This window comes from Lineus longissimus, chromosome 7 (assembly GCF_910592395.1).
Source record: "Lineus longissimus chromosome 7, tnLinLong1.2, whole genome shotgun sequence".
NCBI lineage: Eukaryota > Metazoa > Nemertea > Pilidiophora > Heteronemertea > Lineidae > Lineus > Lineus longissimus.
In genome coordinates, this window is record NC_088314.1 from 20,539,300 (window position 1) to 20,561,974 (window position 22,675).

General features: G+C 42.4%; 1 protein-coding gene across 1 annotated transcript in view; it reads left to right on the forward strand.

Moving 5' to 3' along the window:
• The first annotated feature begins 145 nt into the window (after positions 1-145).
• LOC135491646 (mesocentin-like) overlaps positions 146-22,675 on the forward strand; it is a 34,190-nt gene continuing 11,660 nt past the window's right edge. The window contains exons 1-17 of the mRNA XM_064777617.1: positions 146-302; positions 2,241-2,340; positions 4,006-4,147; positions 4,416-4,532; positions 5,973-6,171; positions 6,315-6,444; positions 8,604-8,715; positions 10,017-10,103; positions 10,332-10,373; positions 12,662-12,768; positions 12,866-13,055; positions 13,250-13,488; positions 13,755-14,172; positions 14,292-14,507; positions 15,173-15,328; positions 15,573-15,731; positions 21,517-21,574. Coding sequence (XP_064633687.1) covers positions 251-302; positions 2,241-2,340; positions 4,006-4,147; positions 4,416-4,532; positions 5,973-6,171; positions 6,315-6,444; positions 8,604-8,715; positions 10,017-10,103; positions 10,332-10,373; positions 12,662-12,768; positions 12,866-13,055; positions 13,250-13,488; positions 13,755-14,172; positions 14,292-14,507; positions 15,173-15,328; positions 15,573-15,731; positions 21,517-21,574 — 2,524 coding nt within the window. The 5' untranslated portion in view covers positions 146-250. The remainder of the gene's footprint in view (positions 303-2,240; positions 2,341-4,005; positions 4,148-4,415; positions 4,533-5,972; positions 6,172-6,314; positions 6,445-8,603; positions 8,716-10,016; positions 10,104-10,331; positions 10,374-12,661; positions 12,769-12,865; positions 13,056-13,249; positions 13,489-13,754; positions 14,173-14,291; positions 14,508-15,172; positions 15,329-15,572; positions 15,732-21,516; positions 21,575-22,675) is intronic.

Sequence of the window (22,675 nt, forward strand, 5' to 3'; positions counted from 1 at the left end):
GGAAACTCCCGAACTTTCCCGAAGTGTTGGACCAATCGCGTCGGGCCACGCTCGGAAATCAAAGTTTTAACATGGGAAGCCATGATTGGTTAATTGTCGTCACATGGGTGGTCGTGGTCGGCGGTGATTGGTTGAAATCGTCAAAGTAGGGAATTCCCTTCGATGTGTCCTTCAGGATCTTCCTCCACGTTTTTCCACATTTGTGTAGAAATCTCCGCAGAAACTAAGGGAGACGACAAAATTTAGCACGATGTGGAAGAAATTCCTACTTATATCCCTAGTAGGACTTATTCTCTGTACCGGTAAGTATAATTTAGGCTGTCAATTTCTAGCATTGCGCGGTATTCGAGGTTTTACCAAATATGTCTTGATATCGGTATACTTTGTATACGTTTTCACGCACATCGATGTACATGATGCCGGTATACCTCTGATTTCAGACTAATGATTAGTGTCTATTATGTATAGCCTATATTGTACCTAGTAGCTGCATGAGCTGTGTGTGTGCTAAGATATGTTAGTTCCACCTTCAACTATAGACATCTTGGGAAACACCAGACTACCTGTTTATTGAGAGATGAAGCAGCAACTTTCCGACGAACAACCTCAAGATTGCCACACCCCCTTTTTATTTTTACTCTGTGTCTTAGCTTAGCTACGCTAGGGTAGTACGTGGTGCTGTGTTACTGTACTGTCTGACAGTCTTGATCAGCGACACCAGACGGGTTCGACAAAGCAAACCAGAGCCCAAAAATAGGACGGTTTTAACAAAGACAAACCAGGACCCAAAACAAAACAAAAGCGCACACCACTGAGAACATGTCAGAAAGCCAAGCCCTATTCTACGATAAGTCACTTCAGAGATTGCCATAAGCCACCGTGAGCCTTTGTTCCTGGTGAAACGCATGACTAGTCAGCGCCCAAATGAACTAAGTCAAAATTGTCTATTTCGACTACAAAATGTAAAAACCATGAAATACAAGTCATGTGGCCTTATTTGCCCCTTATTTGCCACAGTTTTATTAGGGAGGTTGAGACCAGGGACTTATCATTGATCCTTATACGTATACAGATAGAAATGTACACAAAATTCGTCCTCTTTCTACAGAGTTATAAGGATCCTTGATAAGTCGCTGTTATATTGCTAAATGGATTCACACCTTGGCCCTAATTGCACGCCGCCTTTCAGAAACACATTACATTGATTTAAAAGTTACTTCAGTACACAATTCATGGTTTATTTAAATCCAACAAGCTACATTGATTCCTGGCTCAATCTCTCCAAACACCTTGAGTTGGGGATGAAAAGATGCACAGGTCAATATCTTGCCATAAATGTGAAGGGTTTATGAGCAAGCACTAAACACCAAATTTATGCTCAATGATACACCTATGTCTTTAATTGGCCTGCTATCAATGATACGAATATTTGATATGTATATACATGCAAAGTGGATTATTATAGGTTTATCATTTTGTTAAATTTTTCTCTAGATATCTATCATTCATTGTCATCCATGCACTTCAAATGTATGCTGCCATTGTCATCCGTGTGAATGCGATGCAGAAGGGAAAATCCATATGTCTAGTATTTTCACACAACTGTTTTATAAACTGGTTATAGGTGCATTTTGCACGTGGCAGCCTCCCATCATGTGTATCTTTAGTTACCTTGGTGACATAATAACAATGGATACCATTTGAGTTGTTTCCTCTCTCCCTTGGCAACTGGTTGCATTGGTAACTTTTCATGAATATTACAGCATTTTCTCATTGATTCCCCTATCTTTTATTTCATCGACATTAGAGCTTCAATCATCCTATAATTGGCCAAGAAAGAAAGTATCCCAACGCCTTCTAATTAAAAAACATATTTCGGCTGTTCAATACCAGAACTTACTAAGTACTATCTTGTGGTAATCTGTTGAGTCACCGTGCCATGTTGGTGGCAAAAATGAATTATAACCAGCTGTTTCTACGAAATCACCATCTGGAGCTAAATATTGGCAAATACTGACACTTATGACCAGATGTTGGGAAATATTGACACACGACTGATGAATTCATAAATTAAATTAAAGTTGATGTATTGATAAAACAATTTGTGACTGTCGCATTTTCTTTCTACTCGAGATGAAAAAACAACTTACTCAACTTTTAATTGAGTGAAGTTGCATCATGGGATAGTTTAACACTTTCAGTGCTCTTTGCTGATCCCACTTTGGTTTCTTTCTTTGCAGTCTCGTGCCGGGCAGAAGATGAAGCGTCTGAACCCAAGGTTGAGGAGAGCGCAACCAAAGCCAAGGACGGCTCAAAAACAGACGATGAGGTCGTACAGAGGTGAGAATTCATTCGTGTAGCAAGACAACCAATGTGGAAAATATTGACAACGAAATGAGGCTTAGGAGACATCTCCTCAACTTTGAGGTGTATGCTTATGTCTGCTGTACTGTTAAGTGGGACATGAATGGTAATCTCTTGTCTCTACACAATGGACAAGCAGATCCACTATTGTGGACATTCTTATTGAAAGGTGATTGGCCCACTTCTCCAGTGCAAGTAAAGACTTGTGTTCTTTCAAACTCCTGTATTAAATCCCATGTGTCACATGTATAATATGTAAAACTCGTTGGTCTCCCAGCGCCATCTGTTGCCACTCCCTTTAGGCTTTCTGTCCCTCTAGCGCCCTCTTGACCCAAAACTGTGACATGCTCGTGCCCTCCCTGAAAATAAATCTCATCTTGACTTCAAACATTGAATTTTACGCACATCTCATTCTGGTACTTCAGAACCAGCCAGCTCGCTGGTTAGTAGGCCCACATAAGAGGTTGTATGAAAACTCTTCGACGTTGGATTGTCTGTCAAAGATTTAAAAGCTTTGAGGCCATCCCAAACCCCCTTTCCACAGAATTGTGAAATCCAAAGTTTGTTGTGTGTTTATACTTGGTGTACCTTTTACAATAACGATACATTCTAGCGATAAATCTAAGCAACTTAGCTCTGTTTTCCTCCACCATCTGTTGTTTGCCGATTGGCTTCATAATGCTACATCCTCATACTCCTGGAGGCTGCAGAACCCTTGATGTTAGGCTATGCTAGCCTACATGTATGTTAGCACATGTAGTAGGCTATAATAGGCTAGGCTATGCGTGCTTGCATTTGCTGAAGTGTAGGTATAGTAATGTGTCAGTGTGTAGCCCAAGCTGGAGTAACCTGCACAAAATGGGCTATCGCAAAGCCAAAGAAACTATTTGTTGAATGTCTAGGCCTAGGGCCCAGCAGTGCCACTCGTCCCAGTTTGAGAGTTCATTGAGTGAGCTGGATGGTTTAGAAGTACCAGAATGAGATATGATTGAAGACAAGATTTATCTTCATTCTTAGATGGGAGATGCTGTGAGCCAAAGTTCATTATCGACTGATGTATGGCCTAACACAGACACACACATGTCCCAAAAAGATGAGCATTGTTAAATGATTTGAAAGCTCTCAATGAGCTTCTCTTGCCAAGTTGTTAGGGAAGCACTCAAGCAGAGCCCCAGAACGATTCTGATCAGCCCACCCAACACATGGTCCCCATGGAGTATAACCAAGGAGTGATTGCTTGGTCTTTGGTTGAGACATGAAGCAAACCTTTGGTTGGTCTGTCCTGATCAGAGGAAGTTTCCCCCATCATTCATCATGATTATGTATACCTGTTCCTCTGATGAATACTGTTATGTATAGCTAGAGCAATTGAAATGACATTGCCCTGCTTGTCAGACGAAGCTGATTTATGTTTTACCCTGTCTGTCCAATTGAATTCTTTACCATTGGTTTTTGGTCAAGGTCAACGAAGTAAATCTTTGGACATGTTCGGAGGTTTTCATATGGTTTTTATAACAGGCTATTCCCCGTAACATTCCTCACCTGCCCCATCTATCAACCGCAAATGTTGTTTTTGTGCTGTGACTCTTTATAAAGATCGTCACTTTTCATGTCTTGTCATCAATTTGTTGCTGTTTTAAGGGAAGAAGAGTCAATAAAATTAGATGGGCTGAGTGTCGCTCAGATGAAAGAATTACGTGATAAGGCCGAGAAACATACCTTCCAAGCAGAGGTGGACAGAATGATGAAACTCATCATTAACTCTTTATATAAGAACAAAGAGGTAAGGCTGTGATTGGTGGGCAGGGTGTCACGTAGAAGTTGGTGATTTTATGGGATGTAATGATGCACAAAAACGTCACGTCGTGTCAGGAGCAGAGCGGAGTGTAAGGTGGCAAGCCATTTCAATAACATCGGACAGGGGAGAACCACATCAAAAGTAGCCACCCTCGTCAAATCTGTGTGGCCTGTCTAGCTAGCTGTAACAATCCCATTATCCTAGTTTCTTTCCTAATCATTCTGTTATGCGTTTCAATTATTCTGTATTTCAGATTTTCTTGCGAGAGTTGATTTCAAACGCATCAGATGCATTAGATAAGATCCGATTCGTGTCCATATCAGATAAGGCTGCTTTAGGCGATAATACAGAATTAACAATTAAAATAAAGGTAAGGACGATATTCTTCCCGCGTGTTCTTCATTGGATTAGCCAGTCATCACAATCCAGGCATCTCGGGTTTGGTCCCATTCTTTGACTCCAGCTAACAAATCACAAGGAAGGACAGCCTGCAGACGAGGGAAGCTATATTCATCTGACATTAACTGCCAAGTACTCTGGTTTGGACCAGAAGCCACTCAAGGCTGGTTCAAATGACTCTTGGATGACAACTTTGAGAAAACCCTGCATCTCTTTCAACGTCCTGCACTGGCTTGCTGCTGCTGTTTTAGCCTTGAGTCCGCCTGATTTGACAAAGTTTTGCCAACAAGGCCTGATAGGGTTAGTGCCAAGATGGCATGGACCTAATGGGTGTGTCCGTCTCTGGGTGTTGTCTTATCACAACAAATTGATCGCAGTGTCTTCAGATTCGTCACTAAGTGTAAAATGATCCCCTAATCCTATTTCGATTCATTTTCTCATCATTATTGTCCAATCAAAAGGTTGGCTGTAGTGCCTCTGGGTAAAAGGTGGTTGCTCAGAGAAATAGCTCCAACAATCAGCAAATGGATTGGATCAGAAAGGAAAAATTAACCTATAAAGCTGACTGCAGGAAGTTGTCTGTCACTTTGAAAGGGTTAACGTTGTGTACAATTGGAGAAGGCATGTAGAAATGTACACAACCCAATATGCCTCTTGTTCATTTACATACAAGTGTACAGGCATGAGGTTTTCTCCCCGGTTTCTCAGGTAAATCTAAGCTTGTACGTTTTTGATATGTCGCCGCTGCATGCCGCCCACACTCAGTCGGTGGATTCTCAGTCAGTCCTGCTGGCAACTACTCGAGATCAAACTGAAAACAACTCTTCAATCAACGTTTTAAAATTGTAAACAGAACGAGAGGAAATGTTCCAGGTTATTGAGGCTGTCAAATACGTAAATAGTCAAATGATAATGATCGAAATTGGATGGTAGAAGTCTCCCATGTCTCGTTTAAAAAACACCCACCGACAGCCCATGTGATTGATCATGTTGTTCTGTGTACCTTTCTCTAGAAGTTAAATATCAAAGAGCAGTGGGTAGTTCAAATAAGTTATTTTTGTGTTTGCACGAAGTGGTTTTCCAATATTCTCATACAATATTTGAAAATTGTTGCTTAAAACTTGTCATAAAGTGGTTATTTGCGTCTGCACTTTGCTGGAAGTTTATGCGGTTTGAAGAGAATCCAATTATCAATCTCACCCCATGGCAGATGTCAATAAAACCACTTCGATCAGTCGACCTGTTGCCTCCAAGCGAACATCTCATATTTGTCCCGTCTGACAGTTCAGAGGCATGTTGGCCTAGGATTTTTTCCCCAGGCCCCAGGAGGTGTTCTCTGTCCACCCGACCCTAACTGAACCATATTTTACCCATACTTTGCGTCAAGTCCCTGGTCATTTTCTCTTTCCAGGCTGATAAAGATAACCATGTGTTACACGTCACTGACACCGGTATCGGTATGACAAAAGACGACTTAGTCAAAAACTTAGGAACGATAGCCAAATCTGGTACAAGTGACTTCTTGTCAAAAATGGGCGACGCGAAATCATCTCAAGAAATGACGGACATGATTGGACAGTTTGGAGTCGGTTTCTACTCATCATTCCTGGGTAAGTCGTCTGCTACATTTTTCGCTGTGTTTCATCTAGCAAAGAAAACTGTCGTCATCTCTCCACTGCCGTAAACTAAGCCATTTGAAAATAAACAGATCTAATATTCCTTGGTTTATAATCCTTCTGTCCCTCCCTTGCAGTTGCCGATCGTGTAATCGTGACATCGAAACACAACGACGACGACCAGTACATCTGGGAATCTGATGCTAACTCATTCTCCGTGACAAAGGACCCGCGTGGAAACACCCTCGGCCGCGGTACTACTGTCAGGTAAGCACAACTGCCTCTTGACCTATTGTGACGAAGCGAAGTGGACCACCGCACACCAAATCAGCGCACAGCCTACTGGGATGTTGCCTGACCCTAGAAGATAGGCCGCTTAGCCTTTCTGCAGCTTAACAAATCAGTCTGCGACTCTGCAATAACTAGTGTTGGTGCTAGACAAAATAAGGACCTGCCTAAATGTTGTTGCAATGCATACAGCCCTAGATTCTTATATTCTTTCCTGTCAAAGGGGAATTGAAGAGTCCTATTGAGTGGAACAGTATAAAAAGCTTAGTCTATCAAACAGCAATCTCCACCATTGTGTTGGCATAAGCTGCCTTAAATCCCATCCAGATAATTGTCTCATTATTGTGAGGTGACTCCAGTCTATAAATGCAGAATCGATTACTTGTAAGCTGTCACATGCTATCAGTTGTGATCACAATGAAAAATCGGCAACTTGTTGAGCTAATAGATTATGCTGATTTTAGCCGTTCATGGTGCCATTGATGGTGGGATTTAACAAAGCAGATTTGAATCAAGTTCACCCAGAATAGGCAGCATCTCAGTGCAGAAATGTACAGAGTTAGCACGGGATGTACACTGTATTATGGTCAACTAGAGTGATTTGTAATTTATGAGCATTTGTTGATTATGCATGCTCTATTTGCTGATCAGGAGAGAGTTCATTTCATTTGAAGTTGCCTGTGCAGAAGTAGATCGTTTGCTGTCAAAATGTACAATTTCTTTGGTCAAGCTTAGAGTGAAGCCAACTGATGAAGTACTCAATACTGAAATAAACAAGAGATTTGGGAAGGAAATTAACAGCAGTTGATCTTTTGATAGTATTGATGTGAAGAGTTGTTGGTCGGGTTTGAAACCGTGACGTCAAAACCACAACTGGAGAGAGGAATCCTCGAAAGATGTGGTTTCTGAAAGTCGTATTGGGAACATTTGTTTTGAGCCAGAGTAGGACAACTTGTGGCTTAAACATCTCATCCAAGCACTTCTAAAACTTCTGCGTGTTTAGACTGTTTTCACTGATATAGCGTCAGTAGACTTTGCTATGATCATTGCAAGATGTACTCCATGATGTACGCAATGAGAAAAAAACAATAAAAAACGAATTCTGATTTGTACTTCTAAGCTGAACACTGCCACCTGTAGCATACATGTACCTATTTCTAATGTAAAACGAGCTGTGTATACCAAATTTTTCTGGTTATTTGGCAGCATATCTGGGGGTCGTCGGGTAGCATACCAATGCTAATTTCATAGCACAGCACTGGTATTTAATGGGTTAATAGCAAGGCAGTGTCAATTTGATGCCTTCTCTTCAGATCCCCAGCAATCAAATCCATTGCTTGGAGAGATATGATCTACCCCACAGTGGTAATTTCTGGTTACAAAATCATCTTTATTCTTGGCAAGTTGCGCAAAGAATTTAACATGCCTGGCCTAATAATATGCAAGCTGTTTTGATTGCATATATATCAGAATGATAAGTAAGACTAGTACTTGTTAGCATTAAGCTTGATTGCTGGAGAAGTGCACATCAAGGCACTTTATATCCTGGGGCTTGATAGGTTACACTGATAATCTTTAAAATTAAAGTTTGCATTTAGTTGCATCATGCTTCTATCTAAGAATGATTCCCAGCGAAAATATATGGGCGAAAAATGAAAATCTACCAGTAGTTGAAAATACCAAAGTATGGTTTTATGACATCAGAATTGTTCATGTTTTCACCCTCAACCAGGCTATTTGAATTGTAATCAGTCAGCTGTGACAACAACATAAACAATGACCTTAGGCAGGATCAGTTACATAAAGTCAGAGGGAGCAAAGGGGTTTATAAGGAAAGAGTAATCTCCCATTCATGACAATTGGACAACAATGACAGGGAGGTTGATGTAAGAAATGGATTAGGCCTGTTATTGTTAAGTTGCTCAAAACACCTCATAATGGCCATCATAATAGCTACTATAGGCAATTTAGATTATGTCACTAGTCTTGGCTGACATAACACAAGCCTTATTTTTTGGGCAGAATTGTCTGATTTTGAAGTTACTAATTACCATGAAATGTGATTTTATTTTTTCACCATCTTTGAGAAGTTTAATGTGTAATCAGTTAATTGAATTTCACATTTGTTCTCTTTGCAGTCTGCACTTGAAGGAAGAGGCCCATGACTTCTTGGAGGAGAACACCGTCAAGGACCTCATCAAGAAATACAGTCAGTTCATCAACTTCAACATCTACTTGTGGACCAGCAAGGTAAGGATAGTCAACCAATTTAACAGGGATGAGACATCCAATTCCCCGCCCCCAAAAAATGCACAGAATTTGACGGCAGGTAGGCCTACACCTTGCTGATCAATGCCAGAAGGGCAGTGGATGTACAAAGACCTACACCAGCCCCGAAATGTTGCTGACATGGACAACACGATGAAAGTTAAACGAAAAACATCTTGTTATTTCTCCACCATCATCTGTGTGGTTTCCCAGTGTACGGTGTTCTCTCTGCCGTTTTCCCCCGATCAGGTTTCAAGGCACCTGTTCAAACCGCAAGGCTCAGCTGACGTGGCTCTCTGTGCAACCAGTATTAACTGGCTGAGTACCTGTCTTTGCTGCGTGTCAGATTCCTCAGTAGGTGAAGGCCATTGCGTATTTACGTACAAGTTAAGGGCCTAGCACTACCCATTTGTGGGTTGAGAGAAGCAACTTCAGAGTCAACCACAGAAACCTTAAGTTTCTCAGTTTATATCATGGATTGTGTGTTGGCCTCTGATTCTTTCCCCACATCAGCGCAAGATTAGCAATGAATACAGAGAATTACCTCAATAGTGTTTCGATTCAAGCTGCGATTACCAGGCCTTATACCTGATCAGAGCAGGTTAAGCAACACCTCTGTAACCACCTGCTAAGCCAGGCAGCAATGGAATTATTACAAGCATGACTAGGGGCTACTCAAGCAAGAAGAGATGATATGGGGCCTGCCCTTTATGCCAGCAAATTGGCTTTTACGGCATTGAATGAAATTGACATGGGCTTGAAATCTATTGTGTATTGGACCACAACTCCTGCCTATTGGTAACAAAGTTTCTCATTCATGTGCAGATTGCGATGAAGAGAAGCATATACAATACCGTTATGTTCATGAAACATGTGCTGTTGTGCTGGGCCCAAAAGTTATACTGGGCCTAAATTATTTATAGCAAGAAGTAGTATTTGCTCTGACCTGGAACAACCTATAACTCGGGTCAGAATAACAAACAGTTCTTGATGCACTCACCTGTAGTCAACAACATAAACAACGATAATTTGCTTGATCTGATGAAAAACGAGGATGAGATATACCTCTGATAGAAAGAAAGAGTGTCCCATAAACCAAATCTGGCTGGCCCTTTCAATGGCGAGTGACACTAAGATTTAGAACCTTTACTTTTCTAACTGTTGCCTCTAGATTTTCTTCTTTCTTACTGGGATGGTTGATGAGCCCTCGAGTCCCAAATTGATTGATCAATTGATTGATTGATTGATTGATTGACAGTTGCCTCCATTGTTTCTCGTTTCAGACTGAGATGGTTGATGAGCCCGTGGAGGAAGAGAAGAAGGAGGACAAACCAGCCGAGGAGAAGAAGAAGGATGAGGACGATGTAACGGTAAGTAGGCCCTGATTGGAGTCGTTTAGGGTACTGAATATGTGGCTGGGGACAGCAGTATGGTTATATGTCATCAGTTGAACAGTTTGACACACGTATAGAGAGGGAGAAAGAAGAATTGTTACTGATGACATTTGTTGTTATCATCAAAGTGGCACATTTTGACCATCTCTTTTTGTTGTCAATAAAATGGCATATTTTGACCGTCTGTTATTATTTTGTACAAAGGAGGAGAAAAAGGATGTGGACGAACCTGATGTCGACGCTGAGGTAGGCAACGCTCACTTGTTGTCAAACTCTTGTCATGTTGTTGCTGTTGTTTCTTCGTGGATGTGTCGTTCTTTTATTTAGAGGAATGTGACTGTTTCTCGATGAAATGAGGGGGGGGGGGGGGCAAAACATGTTGGCTCCTCTGTCTGGGGCAGCATGATCAGTTTGTATCCCATTTGTTTTGTGGATATGGGGGGGGGGGGGGACTCCCTGGCTTCATATTGGCCAGGAACATCAACAGTTCTGTCAGTTAGCCTGTCTGGAGTTTTATATCAGCCAGTATGGATTAGAGAATCTAATACTTGATATTGGTTATCTGCAATTAGGGTTAAAGAATGAGCAACAGCCATAACAGACACCAGACTTATCTAATGCACGTCACACACTCTAATCATAACATGTTTATGTGTACTGGTTTCTTTATGAAATGTAACTGTATGTCTAGCTAGCTCACATAACACTAAGCGAAACACATACTCTAATTTCAGAATGCACTGACGTGTACTTTTGTTTCAACTTCTCTATTTAGTTGTATCTTTATATCAAACATAACACATTCCCCTGTTGATATCACCCGTCTAGCTAATGTTCCTAACACTTTAACAATCTACCGAAGCCTAGTGAGGGTCTGTAGGCAGCCTATCTGCACTTCCACTTCTTTTGGAGAAGACCTTTCTCTAATGGTTGCCGCAACTGGTGGCTGGCGAAATAGTCAGGTTGACTTGGAAACAAACATTTTGAAGATATCTTGTCGAGTTTCAAATTGGTGTTTGTTTTGTTCCTAGAAAAAAGAGGAGAAGGTAAAGGATGAGGAGGCTGATGCAGAGGTACGAGGACTGTCTGGGTTTTGTGTCCGTTCATTGGTGCCTCATTCTGATGTTAGCGTGAAATGCTGCTTTCTGAGGTGCTCTGTTGGAAAAACTTGACAGTTTACGGGTCAAAGGGATTGTGGCTGAAATATAATTGACTTAGGCTTTCGTTGGAGTGTTGATGTGATGGTCGTCATGAAAGCTGGTCCTGGCAGAGAGGATATCCTTTGATCTGCTTTGAGAGTGGTCTGCTGGTCGTCAGTTGTGGCTGATACAATTGCTTCAAGTTGGCCATAATGAATGTGGGACGTGAAACGTATTTTTCTTCAGCTTTGCCTGCAAGCTTCAGTCTTTGAAATCGAGAGTTGATTCGATCGATTCAGTTTGTGTTGTGGTTTTGTGGTTGTGCTTGGCGTCTGCCTCCATCAGGAACCGCTGCTCTCTGGTTATAAAGGAAGAGTTGCAATCACCTTTGCAATTCAAATCAGAATCAAGGCAACTTGATTTATTGCAGAAGTATCGTGGGGATGATAAGAGGAAAGATTACATTCACTTTGATACAGTTACTCAAAATGCTCTTAACTCTAGCTGGATCTGACTTTTTCAAATTTGCGATAAGTAATAAAACATATTAAGTAGTCCAGTTGACTTCGAACTATAACGGATGGTTGCACCCAACAAAATACTAACTACTTTGTACTTTCATCACAAAGATGTGATCATATGATAATCTTTTTCTTCCTAAACTTTCTTAACGCTTAAGAAAAAGGATGATGATGACGATGATATTATTGATAAAAAGGATGTTCCACCGGCTCCTGCGCCACCAGAGGAGGAGGTATGAGTAACTCTCAGATCCATCAATAGCACATTTTGAAGCTACGATGATATAAATTGGATAACTCGCGGATAAGGTCTTTGGTCATTGAAATAGTTGACGAATATTAGGAGATAGATTCAACATTGAAGATCGGTTCAGCAATCACAAGTGTTTGTTCACCTGATTTGATATACGGTCAACAATCTAATTGTTATTCCAAATTAATATACTAACACGACCTCCAATGCTGTTGCATGTAGCATGATATGTGTATTTAACCTATGTCACTATCTTCTTCTATTTGTTTTTTTTTTGTTACTTTCTGTCAAAATTATTTTTTGCTCAAGAAAAAGGCGGATGATGATGAAGCACAGGTATGGAGTATTCTGTGTCGTTGTGTGTTGTCTGTGAATATTCTTCAACGATTATCAAATCTTTTTTCGGGTCCAGATTTCTTATCTTACGATATCATATTCGGTCACTAATGATGCTGTATTTCAGAAATCGTCATCAGGTTGAACAGGACTGGAACGTCACTGATCATAATGTCTTTTTCGAGGTGATTTGTCCAAGATCGGAATTGAAACCAAAATGGATCTTGAGATCTTGTGCAAAACTGGCTGCTGAGAGTAATATTTGATCTAATTCTCTTGTTCCAGGTTGAGGAAGAGAAGGTCGAGGCTGACAAGCCAAAGACCAAGAAGGTCGAGAAGACGACGTGGAACTGGGAACTCATGAATGGCAACAAACCCATCTGGACGAGAAAGTAAGTCAAGTTAAACACATTTGTCCTGAATACTGCGCTACATGATTGGTACTCATGAGATAGACGAGGTCTTATTTTCGAAATCTCTCCTTTGCAGACCAAGTGAGATTGAAGATAAAGAATACAACGAATTCTACAAGTCGTTCACAAAGGAGAGTGATGATCCCATGTCCCACACACATTTCACAGCTGAGGGAGAAGTCACCTTCAAATCCATCCTATTCATTCCTAAAAGCTCGCCAGGTGATATGTTCCAAGACTACGGCAAATCCAAAGAAGCTATCAAGGTGGGTTTACTCAAACTCCTGTATTCTCTTTGACCCAACTTTGGTCCTGACCCTCGCCTAAGCCAGTCCGGCATGGTTGGACCTGCCAGGAGCCAGGACTGCCGCCAGGTAGACCTTACGGTCACAGGGACACACAAGCAAGTGCACCACATGGCAAGGTCACTTAAGCTCATCACACTCTCATATCATTTCAGATGTACGTCCGACGTGTCTTCATCACCGACGACTTCGAGCAGATGCTGCCCAAGTATCTGTCCTTCATCAAGGGCGTGGTCGACTCTGACGATCTCCCACTGAACGTATCCCGAGAGACGCTGCAGCAACACAAACTCCTCAAGGTCATCAAGAAGAAACTCGTGCGTAAGACGCTCGATATGATCAAGAAGATCGGCACGGAAGAGTATGAGAAGTTCTGGAAGGAGTACAGCACAAAGTAAGTTGGCTTAGCTGGTGGTAGTTGTCGAGTCTGATGATCGAATGGTCTCATTTGATGCCGGACTCGATAAACCGTGAATACTTGGTTTGTCGAGTATGAATGCAGTGCATGATGGGATGGAATATTCGAGATAGCGTGCATGCTTGGGATCTCGAGTGTAGGCCTAACCTGTTGATGTAAGCGTTGTGAAGGCCTTGGAGACCGACTTTGGTCAGAACACCAACACATTTCCCACAACTTATTGTTAAACTCTCTCTTTCCAGCATCAAACTAGGAGTCATGGAGGACCACTCCAACAGAACACGTCTTGCCAAACTCCTACGATTTTTCTCATCGAACTCAGATACGGGGATGACCAGCCTCCAAGAATACATCGAGCGAATGAAGGACAAGCAAGAAGTCATCTATTTCGTCGCTGGTCAAAGTCGTGCTGAGGTTGAGAAATCCCCCTTCGTTGAGCGACTCATCAAGAAAGAATTTGAGGTTTTGTACCTGACGGAAGCTGTTGATGAGTACTGTATCCAGTCACTGCCAGAATTCGAAGGCAAGAAGTTCCAGAATGTTGCAAAGGAGGGCCTGAAGTTGGACGAATCAGAACGTGCCAAGGAGAACTTGGAATTTACGAAGAAACAGTTTGAGACGCTCACTGACTGGTTGAAGGACGAGGCTTTGAAGGATAAGGTAAGATATTCTAACCATCACAAGGGCTATTTTCAAAATTTCTATCTTATCCGAAAAAACTTCGACATGACTACTCAAATGATCCTCGATTCATCTGTTGAATTTGTCATTCATTTCAGATTGAGAAGGCTGTTATCTCCGAACGTCTGGACAGCTCCCCCTGTGCTCTTGTTGCCAGCACCTACGGCTGGTCCGGTAACATGGAACGTATCATGAAGGCGCAGGCGTACGCCAAGGCTGACGATCCATCCAAGCAGTACTACGCCTCGCAGAAGAAGACACTGGAGATCAACCCACGTCATCCACTGCTCAAGGAACTCAAGAAGAGAGTCGAGGTGTGTAAACTCTCATCTTGATTGATATTGATATTTCTATTACCATAGCTTACTTTCCCCGAGTATCTCTTCCTGGTGATGTACTATAGACTTGGATACGTCCAATAGTTTTATTAAGCCCTTAGACTTGACGCCATGTCACGTTAAGTAGAGTTGGTGGAGATGAAATTGGAAAACAAATTTAACTTTTGTGACTCCTCATTTGTCCTGTTCATGTTCCTCGTCTCCTTGTTTTCCCCAGTTTATTTATTTCTGTGTGTGGTCCCTCTCTGTACCTATCTCCTCTTCATATACGCTACTAGGAATTGGTTATAGTAAGTGAATGCACTAGCACCTGCGTCAGTGAACTCCTACATCAAAACCAGGACACCACATCGTTTACTTGAATATTCCATTGAAACTATCATTGGCTTAGTAAAATACTCCTGAATGTCTTTTGTGACACAATTGGCTTTATGAAAATTTATTTCTTGATTCTCTAATTTGGGTGAGTGCACCGTAACCACTTATAAGTGGCCTGTCTCAGCTCCTGAATTCAACCTGTCCCACTTTTAGTTTCATCGTGAATTAGATTCTTCCGTGACATATTTATAATCAGCTCCTGTTCAATGTATACAAAGTAGCTCAGATTCCAATGAAACTTATTCCGTCTTTGTCAATTTCAGGCCAACAAATCCGATCAAACTGCCACTGATTTGGCGGTGGTCATGTACGAGACAGCCGTCCTCCGATCTGGTTTCCAACTCACCGATACGTCAGGGTTTGCCGAGCGTGTTGAGAGGATGATGAGACTCGGCCTCAATGTTCCCCTCGATGCCAAGGTGAGTAGGGGAGAGAAAACCAAGATTCGCACGGCTTTATTTTGGCATCATGAGGGAGGCGTATTCCATCATGTATTGTTAAATTTGGGGCAACGCTATCACTCTACTTTTTCATCCTTGCAAATTGTGAGTAGAACACTACAGGTTGTGATAGCTGATTTTAGGGAAGTCATATGTGGTGAAAATGTGGAAAATGATGCTAACTGAACTAAAAATGACACTTTCAATCTTTATGTCGTTACAGGTCGACGAACATCCAGAAGATGAAGAAACCGACAGCGAAAGTGATGACGAGGCCAGCAAAGAATTCAGCGACGATGAGAGCGCCAAAGATAAGGAAGCGCCAAAAGAAGGCGAAGAGAAAACACCAGAAACAACAGAGGAAAAGAAGGAAGAACCACAGGTAGGTTGAGGTCAAGGTCATCAGAATTGGAGCAGACGGTAATGCGGGTTTGTACAAAGTGGAATATTTTGGCATATTTTTAAAAGGAAGATAGCTTGGCATGTTCAACATGCATAATTCAGACACATCCACTTTGTGCAATCCTGTGTTATTGTAGGCCCTGTCGCATGCTGTGCAAGGTTTCATCGTCCCCTAGAGTGCTGCCCCCTTCTTCATCCACTGTGAACTAATGTGCAGCACTTATCTCAACACTGCTGACTGGTTCTGAACAAAATCCTGCATAATCATTTAGGTATTTTGAGATTTGGTCCAGAACTTTTCAGGACATGCAGTGTATTGTTCAACCTAAAAGTTTAATGTTCTAAAATTGTTGCTTTTAATATTCACAAAGAGCTTTAGTCGTTTGAAAGACATTCTATGGAAGCACAGTTGTTACATGTTTTGCACAGCATCGAATAGGAAAATCGAATTGAGCTTCAGAAATATCGGAAAAAACCTTTATCACTGGATCAAGAAGCCGGTTCTTAGAATTTGAGTGTTAATATCTCGAGCATGATTTTTGTGCTTCTCTAGTTCAATACTTTACTGAAAGCTAGAATGTTCTGTCAAGCGAACCTTTGATGGTCTGTATGCTAGGAATGTCAGGGTGGAGAGTAGCATTGTTATAAGAAAATGCCACTGTTTTTGAAATAAATGTCTTCACCGTGATTTTCGAACTCACACCCTGTGATGCTTGGCATGCGTGGCCATTGAAGGATCGCTTGGCTTTAAACTAACAGTCCAACTTTACCTCTTATTGTTTCCCCGTTTTTATCTTCTGCCTTCGTCCACCATGTGTAGGAGTCGCCCCGACCTTGCGCCAGTGTTAGATCTAAGTGTTGTTTGTCGATTTCATTTCATTTTCTGCATCAGGAATAGAAATTTTTGTGCATTTTTTAAAGAAATTTCTGTTCACTGCATGAAAAAGACATAAAAAATGTTTGGTCCGACTTGGCTGGAAATTTCCATTGACCTACAAGTTTGGTCTAACTGCTAAATTTCCATTGACTTACAAGTTTGGTCTAACTGCTGGCTAGGCAACAAAGTTGGAATCGTTGACTCGTATCCGCGGTGACTCGATCCATGGTGACAGAGGCAGAAGACTCGTGTCCTTCTAGCCGCATGATGTTGATTGGTGCTTTTTCTGATTTTCTTCCAGACGACCGATTCTAAGCATGACGCCACAAAAGACGAATTGTAAACGAAACGCATGCAATAACACCGCCACCACCCACTAGCCATCTTACGCGAGCTCAATTCTGACGAGTCATCCCATCTCCAGTCAGGAAAGGAATGGAAATCCATACAATTTTTGGGATGGATATCCATCCGGAAACGTTTGGATTGATTTTCATCCTTGATTACCATATCAGTGTGCATTTGACTTAAACTATTGCAATATGACTTTTACTAGAGACGATTTCTCCTCATAGGATTGAATTGCACTCGAAATAAGCACCCCTTATGACGATTAATTCACAATATGTGCTGTTCTTCGGATGAATATTTCCATTCGAAATATTTTGTGATGGTTTTCCATCCACTTCCTGATATCTCACTGCTCATTCATTCCATTATCAACACTATGATATTTATATTTTGTTCGGTACTCTGCTAGTGAGAATCAAGTCTGTAAGAGTGCGTACGATGCTGTAAATAGTTGAATTAATTTTCTGAATGTTTTAGACTTGACTTTGAAATCTTAATGTTGGGCAATGATTAGGTTTGAAAATTTGATAGTCTAATATTGTTGCTTGGAAGTTGGTACACTCTGACTATGTAAACAAGTCAAATAGAGTCAACACATCAGAAAATGTTTCGAAATTAAAAGTGGTCCTTTGCTGGCCTATGATTGTGACTTTGTACTCATGAGATTGATTTGGGGTTTAAGAAAACTAGAATGTATAAATGTACTCTTATTGAAGATAAGGACCCTTTGAGAACTTTTAAGTGACAGTATTAGACTTGTGATTTTCAAACTTTCTTGACCCAAACAAGATAAATTTGCATTGTTTAAGACTGGACCAAGTTTCATTGTGTTAAACTGTGAATTCAGGTGTAGAAGTTACGTCTTTTTTCATTTGTTCCTTGCGGAAGTAGATTTTATGTGTTAAAACATTGACTGTGGACAGTTTTTGAAACTGACATTCACTTCAAAACTTGTTATATCCCCTTGCGATAGTAGAACCTTGTTACCATGGCAACTGTTACCATGGCAATCTGAGAAGCTAATGTTTGTGGTGCTGTTGTGTAGATTGCTACAGTTGTCCAGTTATTGTTTCGGCCAGATCGTGAATACCCCGGATGTGGACCTGTTCAAAAAGTCAAAACTTGGCTGCGGAAGTCACAGAAAATAACATATAGCAAAAATTCCAACACGTGGATAACCATTTGGCAGTATGAAGAGAATTCTGTGTTATTTCTGTTACTTTCTCACAAAGTTTAGACTCGACGATGCTAAGAACTGATCCACTGTGCTAAGTTATTTCAACTTTGGTTTGACCTCCCTGAGTGTCGGTGGAGATTTCATCCTTTGTAACAAAAGATCTAATAAAATTTATACTAATATGGATATCGTGCTCTGTTTTTTATATCTCCTTGGTGACCGTCAGTAAATTTGATTGTATCACGTTCCAAACAATGTTCAAAAAGGGGGAAGATGGGTCAGATTGGACTTTTGAGAAGGCATTCTTAAATTTGGCTTGCAAGAATGCCACTGACCCTGCTGAAGCTTCTTTGGAGAAGATCGTGGGGTATCAATATTTAATGATGGTTCCTTCCCTCTTTGTTTGCTTCTGTTCTTACTGCATGGAGTTCAGCCCAATGACTGCACTGAAAATAATCCCCTGTGGCCAATTCTTAGCTTCATTAATGTGTAGCTTATGTTCTACCATTATGGTCTTATGGCAACGCATTGATGATGAAGTTCATAACGTTTTGATAGCATAACCTTTAAACCATTATAAGAAATTACTTAAATCACCTTGTCTCCATTTGGTACCATTGTGAGTCAATAAGAGGCGAGAGTATAGATCTCGGAAATCATGTAACATTTTGTTCACCATTTGAGCTGAACTCGTGCAAATACTAGTTGTTAGACACCTCATTAGTTCTTTAAAAGTGCTTGAATTGTTCCCTTCGATGTCTGCATACTTCTAATAGTTGTGGTGATGCAAAGGATTGGCCCAAGCAGTAGCTGAATTTGCTATGGAATACTGCTACGAAGGACTGAGGACACTGATGTTATGTGGATTCAAAACTGCCAGAACATTGGACACCAATCCAGATATCTGTCTGCTTTATGTTCAGTTAAAAATCACAATGAATGATGTGATCCCTCAGTCTTCTGGCCTGCATTTCCGAAGCACTGGTCAATAGAGGCCCCAGCGGGTGTCTAAATGATGAGATTTGGCCAGAGTGGACAAGGATCTGGAGGTCACTATGCAAGCCATCAGTGAGGGACTTTATTGCCCAGAGGTTGCAGTAATACATGTAGTTAGCAGTCCAATAAAGAACAGAATCCTTCGTGAATGAAATTGATATGGGCTAGAAATCTATTGTGTATCGGATCGCTATCTACTGCCACCTCCTGGTAATAAAATTCCTCATTACCTCGATAGTCTTAATAGTTGTTAGCTGCCTTTGGTGTTAATCTTCAACTAATACTGCATGGCCCAATGGATCTGTGTTCGATTTTGGATGTCACTAACAACTGAGATCCTAATGGAATTTACCCTGCCCAGCTTCAGCACCAGCTTCGGCCCTTGCCTGGGTTTATGAAGGTCTCGCGCGGTCACCTGTCACTGTTAGCGGGTCACTTGTCAGGAGAACTCTTGTTAACTGTCTTGGGCTTGGAAACATGACATGACACGCCTTGATGTGGACAGGTGACATCGTGATTCGTATGTAGCCCGCTCTTTAGAAATGACTTGTTCGATCTCCATAAGACGAATGACAAGTGAAAAGTGAGAGGATTAATGTGAACCCTATCTAAACCCAGTCATGGTGTCTAAACATTCCCTCCAAGTGTTCTTGGTCGTCCCCTTCCCTGATGAGGAACCTGTGGAGATGAGTCCAGAATGCCCCATGCTCACAGTGGACAAACGCTTCACTGCTGAATGGGGCCATTCCGGCAAATCAACTGATAGATTCTTTAGTGGAACCAGAACCAGAAATGACCCTGTCCAGAATAGCCCCATCCAGCAAGAGAATAAAGCCTGTCCATTCGACCATAAGTATTTTGATCAACATCCATGGACGTTCGGCAATTCGGTTTAAAAGCCTCTGATTTGGATAGTAACTTTATTACTGCCAAACATATTCTGAAACGAAGCCGACATGCCATCACCAAAGATCTGGTGAGCACAATGACCCCTGGCTCTTACATCCCAGTAAAGAAGCAAAACAAGTTGATCATATCTGGCATGAAAGGGGTTGACGTAAATGGCAACCTGTTCATTGCTATAGGTAAGTACTTTCATAATGGATGTACTTGGAACTCTTTGTCCTTGCCTCCATCAGTGTGAGAGGTTGATCCATGGTTACTTGTGGGGTACTGGCAAATCTATAGCCACCCTTACATGGTGCTGGCTGTCACTTAGAAATGCAACATCAATTTTGGCTTGAGTTTTGACATCATTTTAATGCATATTTATCCTCTTCCACCCTGACCCTGATCAGGGCATAGATCAGAGACAACTCCTCTTCCTTCTGACTCTGTCTTTTGCCACTCTCTCTAGGTCATTCAGCTCCAGTCCTATGGACCTGGTTGTGAGCTGAATGACCTGGAGACTCTCTCCAAGTCATTCAGCTCCATTCGCTTCTGCCTCAGTTGAACTTCTCCGGGTTGTGCGTGGTCTGTCCCTGCTTCTTTGACCACTCTCTACGGGTCAATCAGCTCCAGTCCAACGGACCTTACCTCTTTCTCAGTGGATCTTCTCCAGGTTGTGTGTGGTCTGTCCCTGCTTCTTTGACCACTCTCTACGGGTCAATCAGCTCCAGTCCAACGGACCTTACCTCTTTCTCAGTGGATCTTCTCCAGGTTGTGTGTGGTCTGTCCCTGCTTCTTTGACCACTCTCTCCAGGTCATTCCGCTCCAGTCCTACATACCTCGCCTCTGCCTAAGTGGATCTTCTCCAGGTTGTGAAATTCTCTTTACTTACTTAATTATCCTCTTCTATCCCGACTCGGCATAGGTCAGACGCAACTCATCTGCTCCACTTCCTTCTTGGCCACTCTCTCCAAGTCATTCAGCTCCAGTCCTACGGACCTCTCAGTTCTCTACCTCATGGGATCTTCTCCAGGTTGTACATTGTCTGCCCCTTCTTCTGCCCCTGCTTCTTTGACCATTGTCTCCAGGTCATTCAGCTCCGGCCCTACGGACCTCGCCGCTGCCTTAGTGGATCTTCTCGAGGTTGTGAGGGTCTGCCCCTGCTTCTTTGACCACTCTCTCCAGGTCATTCAGCTCCGGCCCTACGGACCTCGCCGCTGCCTTAGTGGATCTTCTCGAGGTTGTGAGGGTCTGCCCCTGCTTCTTTGACCATTGTCTCCAGGTCATTCAGCTCCGGCCCTACGGACCTCGCCGCTGCCTTAGTGGATCTTCTCGAGGTTGTGAGGGTCTGCCCCTGCTTCTTTGACCACTCTCTCCAGGTCATTCCGCTCCAGTCCTACGGACCTTACCTCTGCCTCAGTGGATCTTCTCCAGGTTGTGAGGGTCTGCCCCTGCTTCTTTGACCACTCTCTCCAGGTCATTCCGCTCCAGTCCTACGGACCTCGCCTCTGCCTTAGTGGATCTTCTCGAGGTTGTGAGGGTCTGCCCCTGCTTCTTTGACCACTCTCTCCAGGTCATTCCGCTCCAGTCCTACGGACCTCGCCTCTGCCTAAGTGGATCTTCTCGAGGTTGTGAAATCCTCTTCACTTACTTAATTATCACATTCCATCCATCCCGACTGGAGCATTGATCAGACGCAACTCTTCCAAGTTACTTTAGTCTTTGACCACTGCGTCCAAGTCATTCCGCTCCAGTCCTACGGACCTTGCCTCTGCCTCGGTGGATCCAGGTTGTGCGTGGTTTGCCATTGCTATTTAACCCTGGGGATGCCATCTCAAGGAGTGACCTGTGATGCTCTTCGGCCTCCGCAGAGTGTGGCCCATCCAGTTCGACTTCCATCATGTTACTAGCGTCTTCATTCGTTCCTGACCTGTTCTCTCCCACAAATCTTCGTTGCGGATTCCATCTTCCCATCGTATTCGGAGGACAGTTCTCAATGAATGATTGAAGCTGTTTAGTGGATGCGTTGGTGCTTCTCTACGTTTCACAGGCATGTAGCAGAACTGTCTTCACATTTGAGTCGACGATTCGGAGATTTGATTGGACACTGCACTCTTGATGTTCAAATTGGCCAGAGTATTTTGAAAGCTTCGTACTGCTGTGCCCTGTTGACATCTGTAGATTTCGAAAGGATTTTGATAGCGTGGGCTGCGAATCCTTATGGAAGATCCTCGCCAACTACGGTATCCCAGGGAAGTTAGTTTGCCTTATCAAGAAGACCTATGAACCATCGACTTGTCGTGTGGTAGGCAATGGGTCGCTGACAGAGCCATTCCACCGCCAGGGTTGTCTACTATTTCCGTTCCCCTTCCTGCTTGCCATATTGACGCTTACCCTAGTGAAAATCAGTGCCATCTATTGGACGACAGATTCCCTGTTGCCCTGCAAGTCATGCCAGTCGACATGTAATCCTTTGGTTTCCGTCACATGCACAAGTTAAGAAGGCCATGAAGTGTTGACTGCGGCATTCTTTTGACTTCATTTGCTTCTCTGTTATGAGGCTGTGAAAAGCGACTTGAAATCAAAATTTGCTTTGCAGTCACCATTGCCTGAAAACATGTACATGATGCATGAT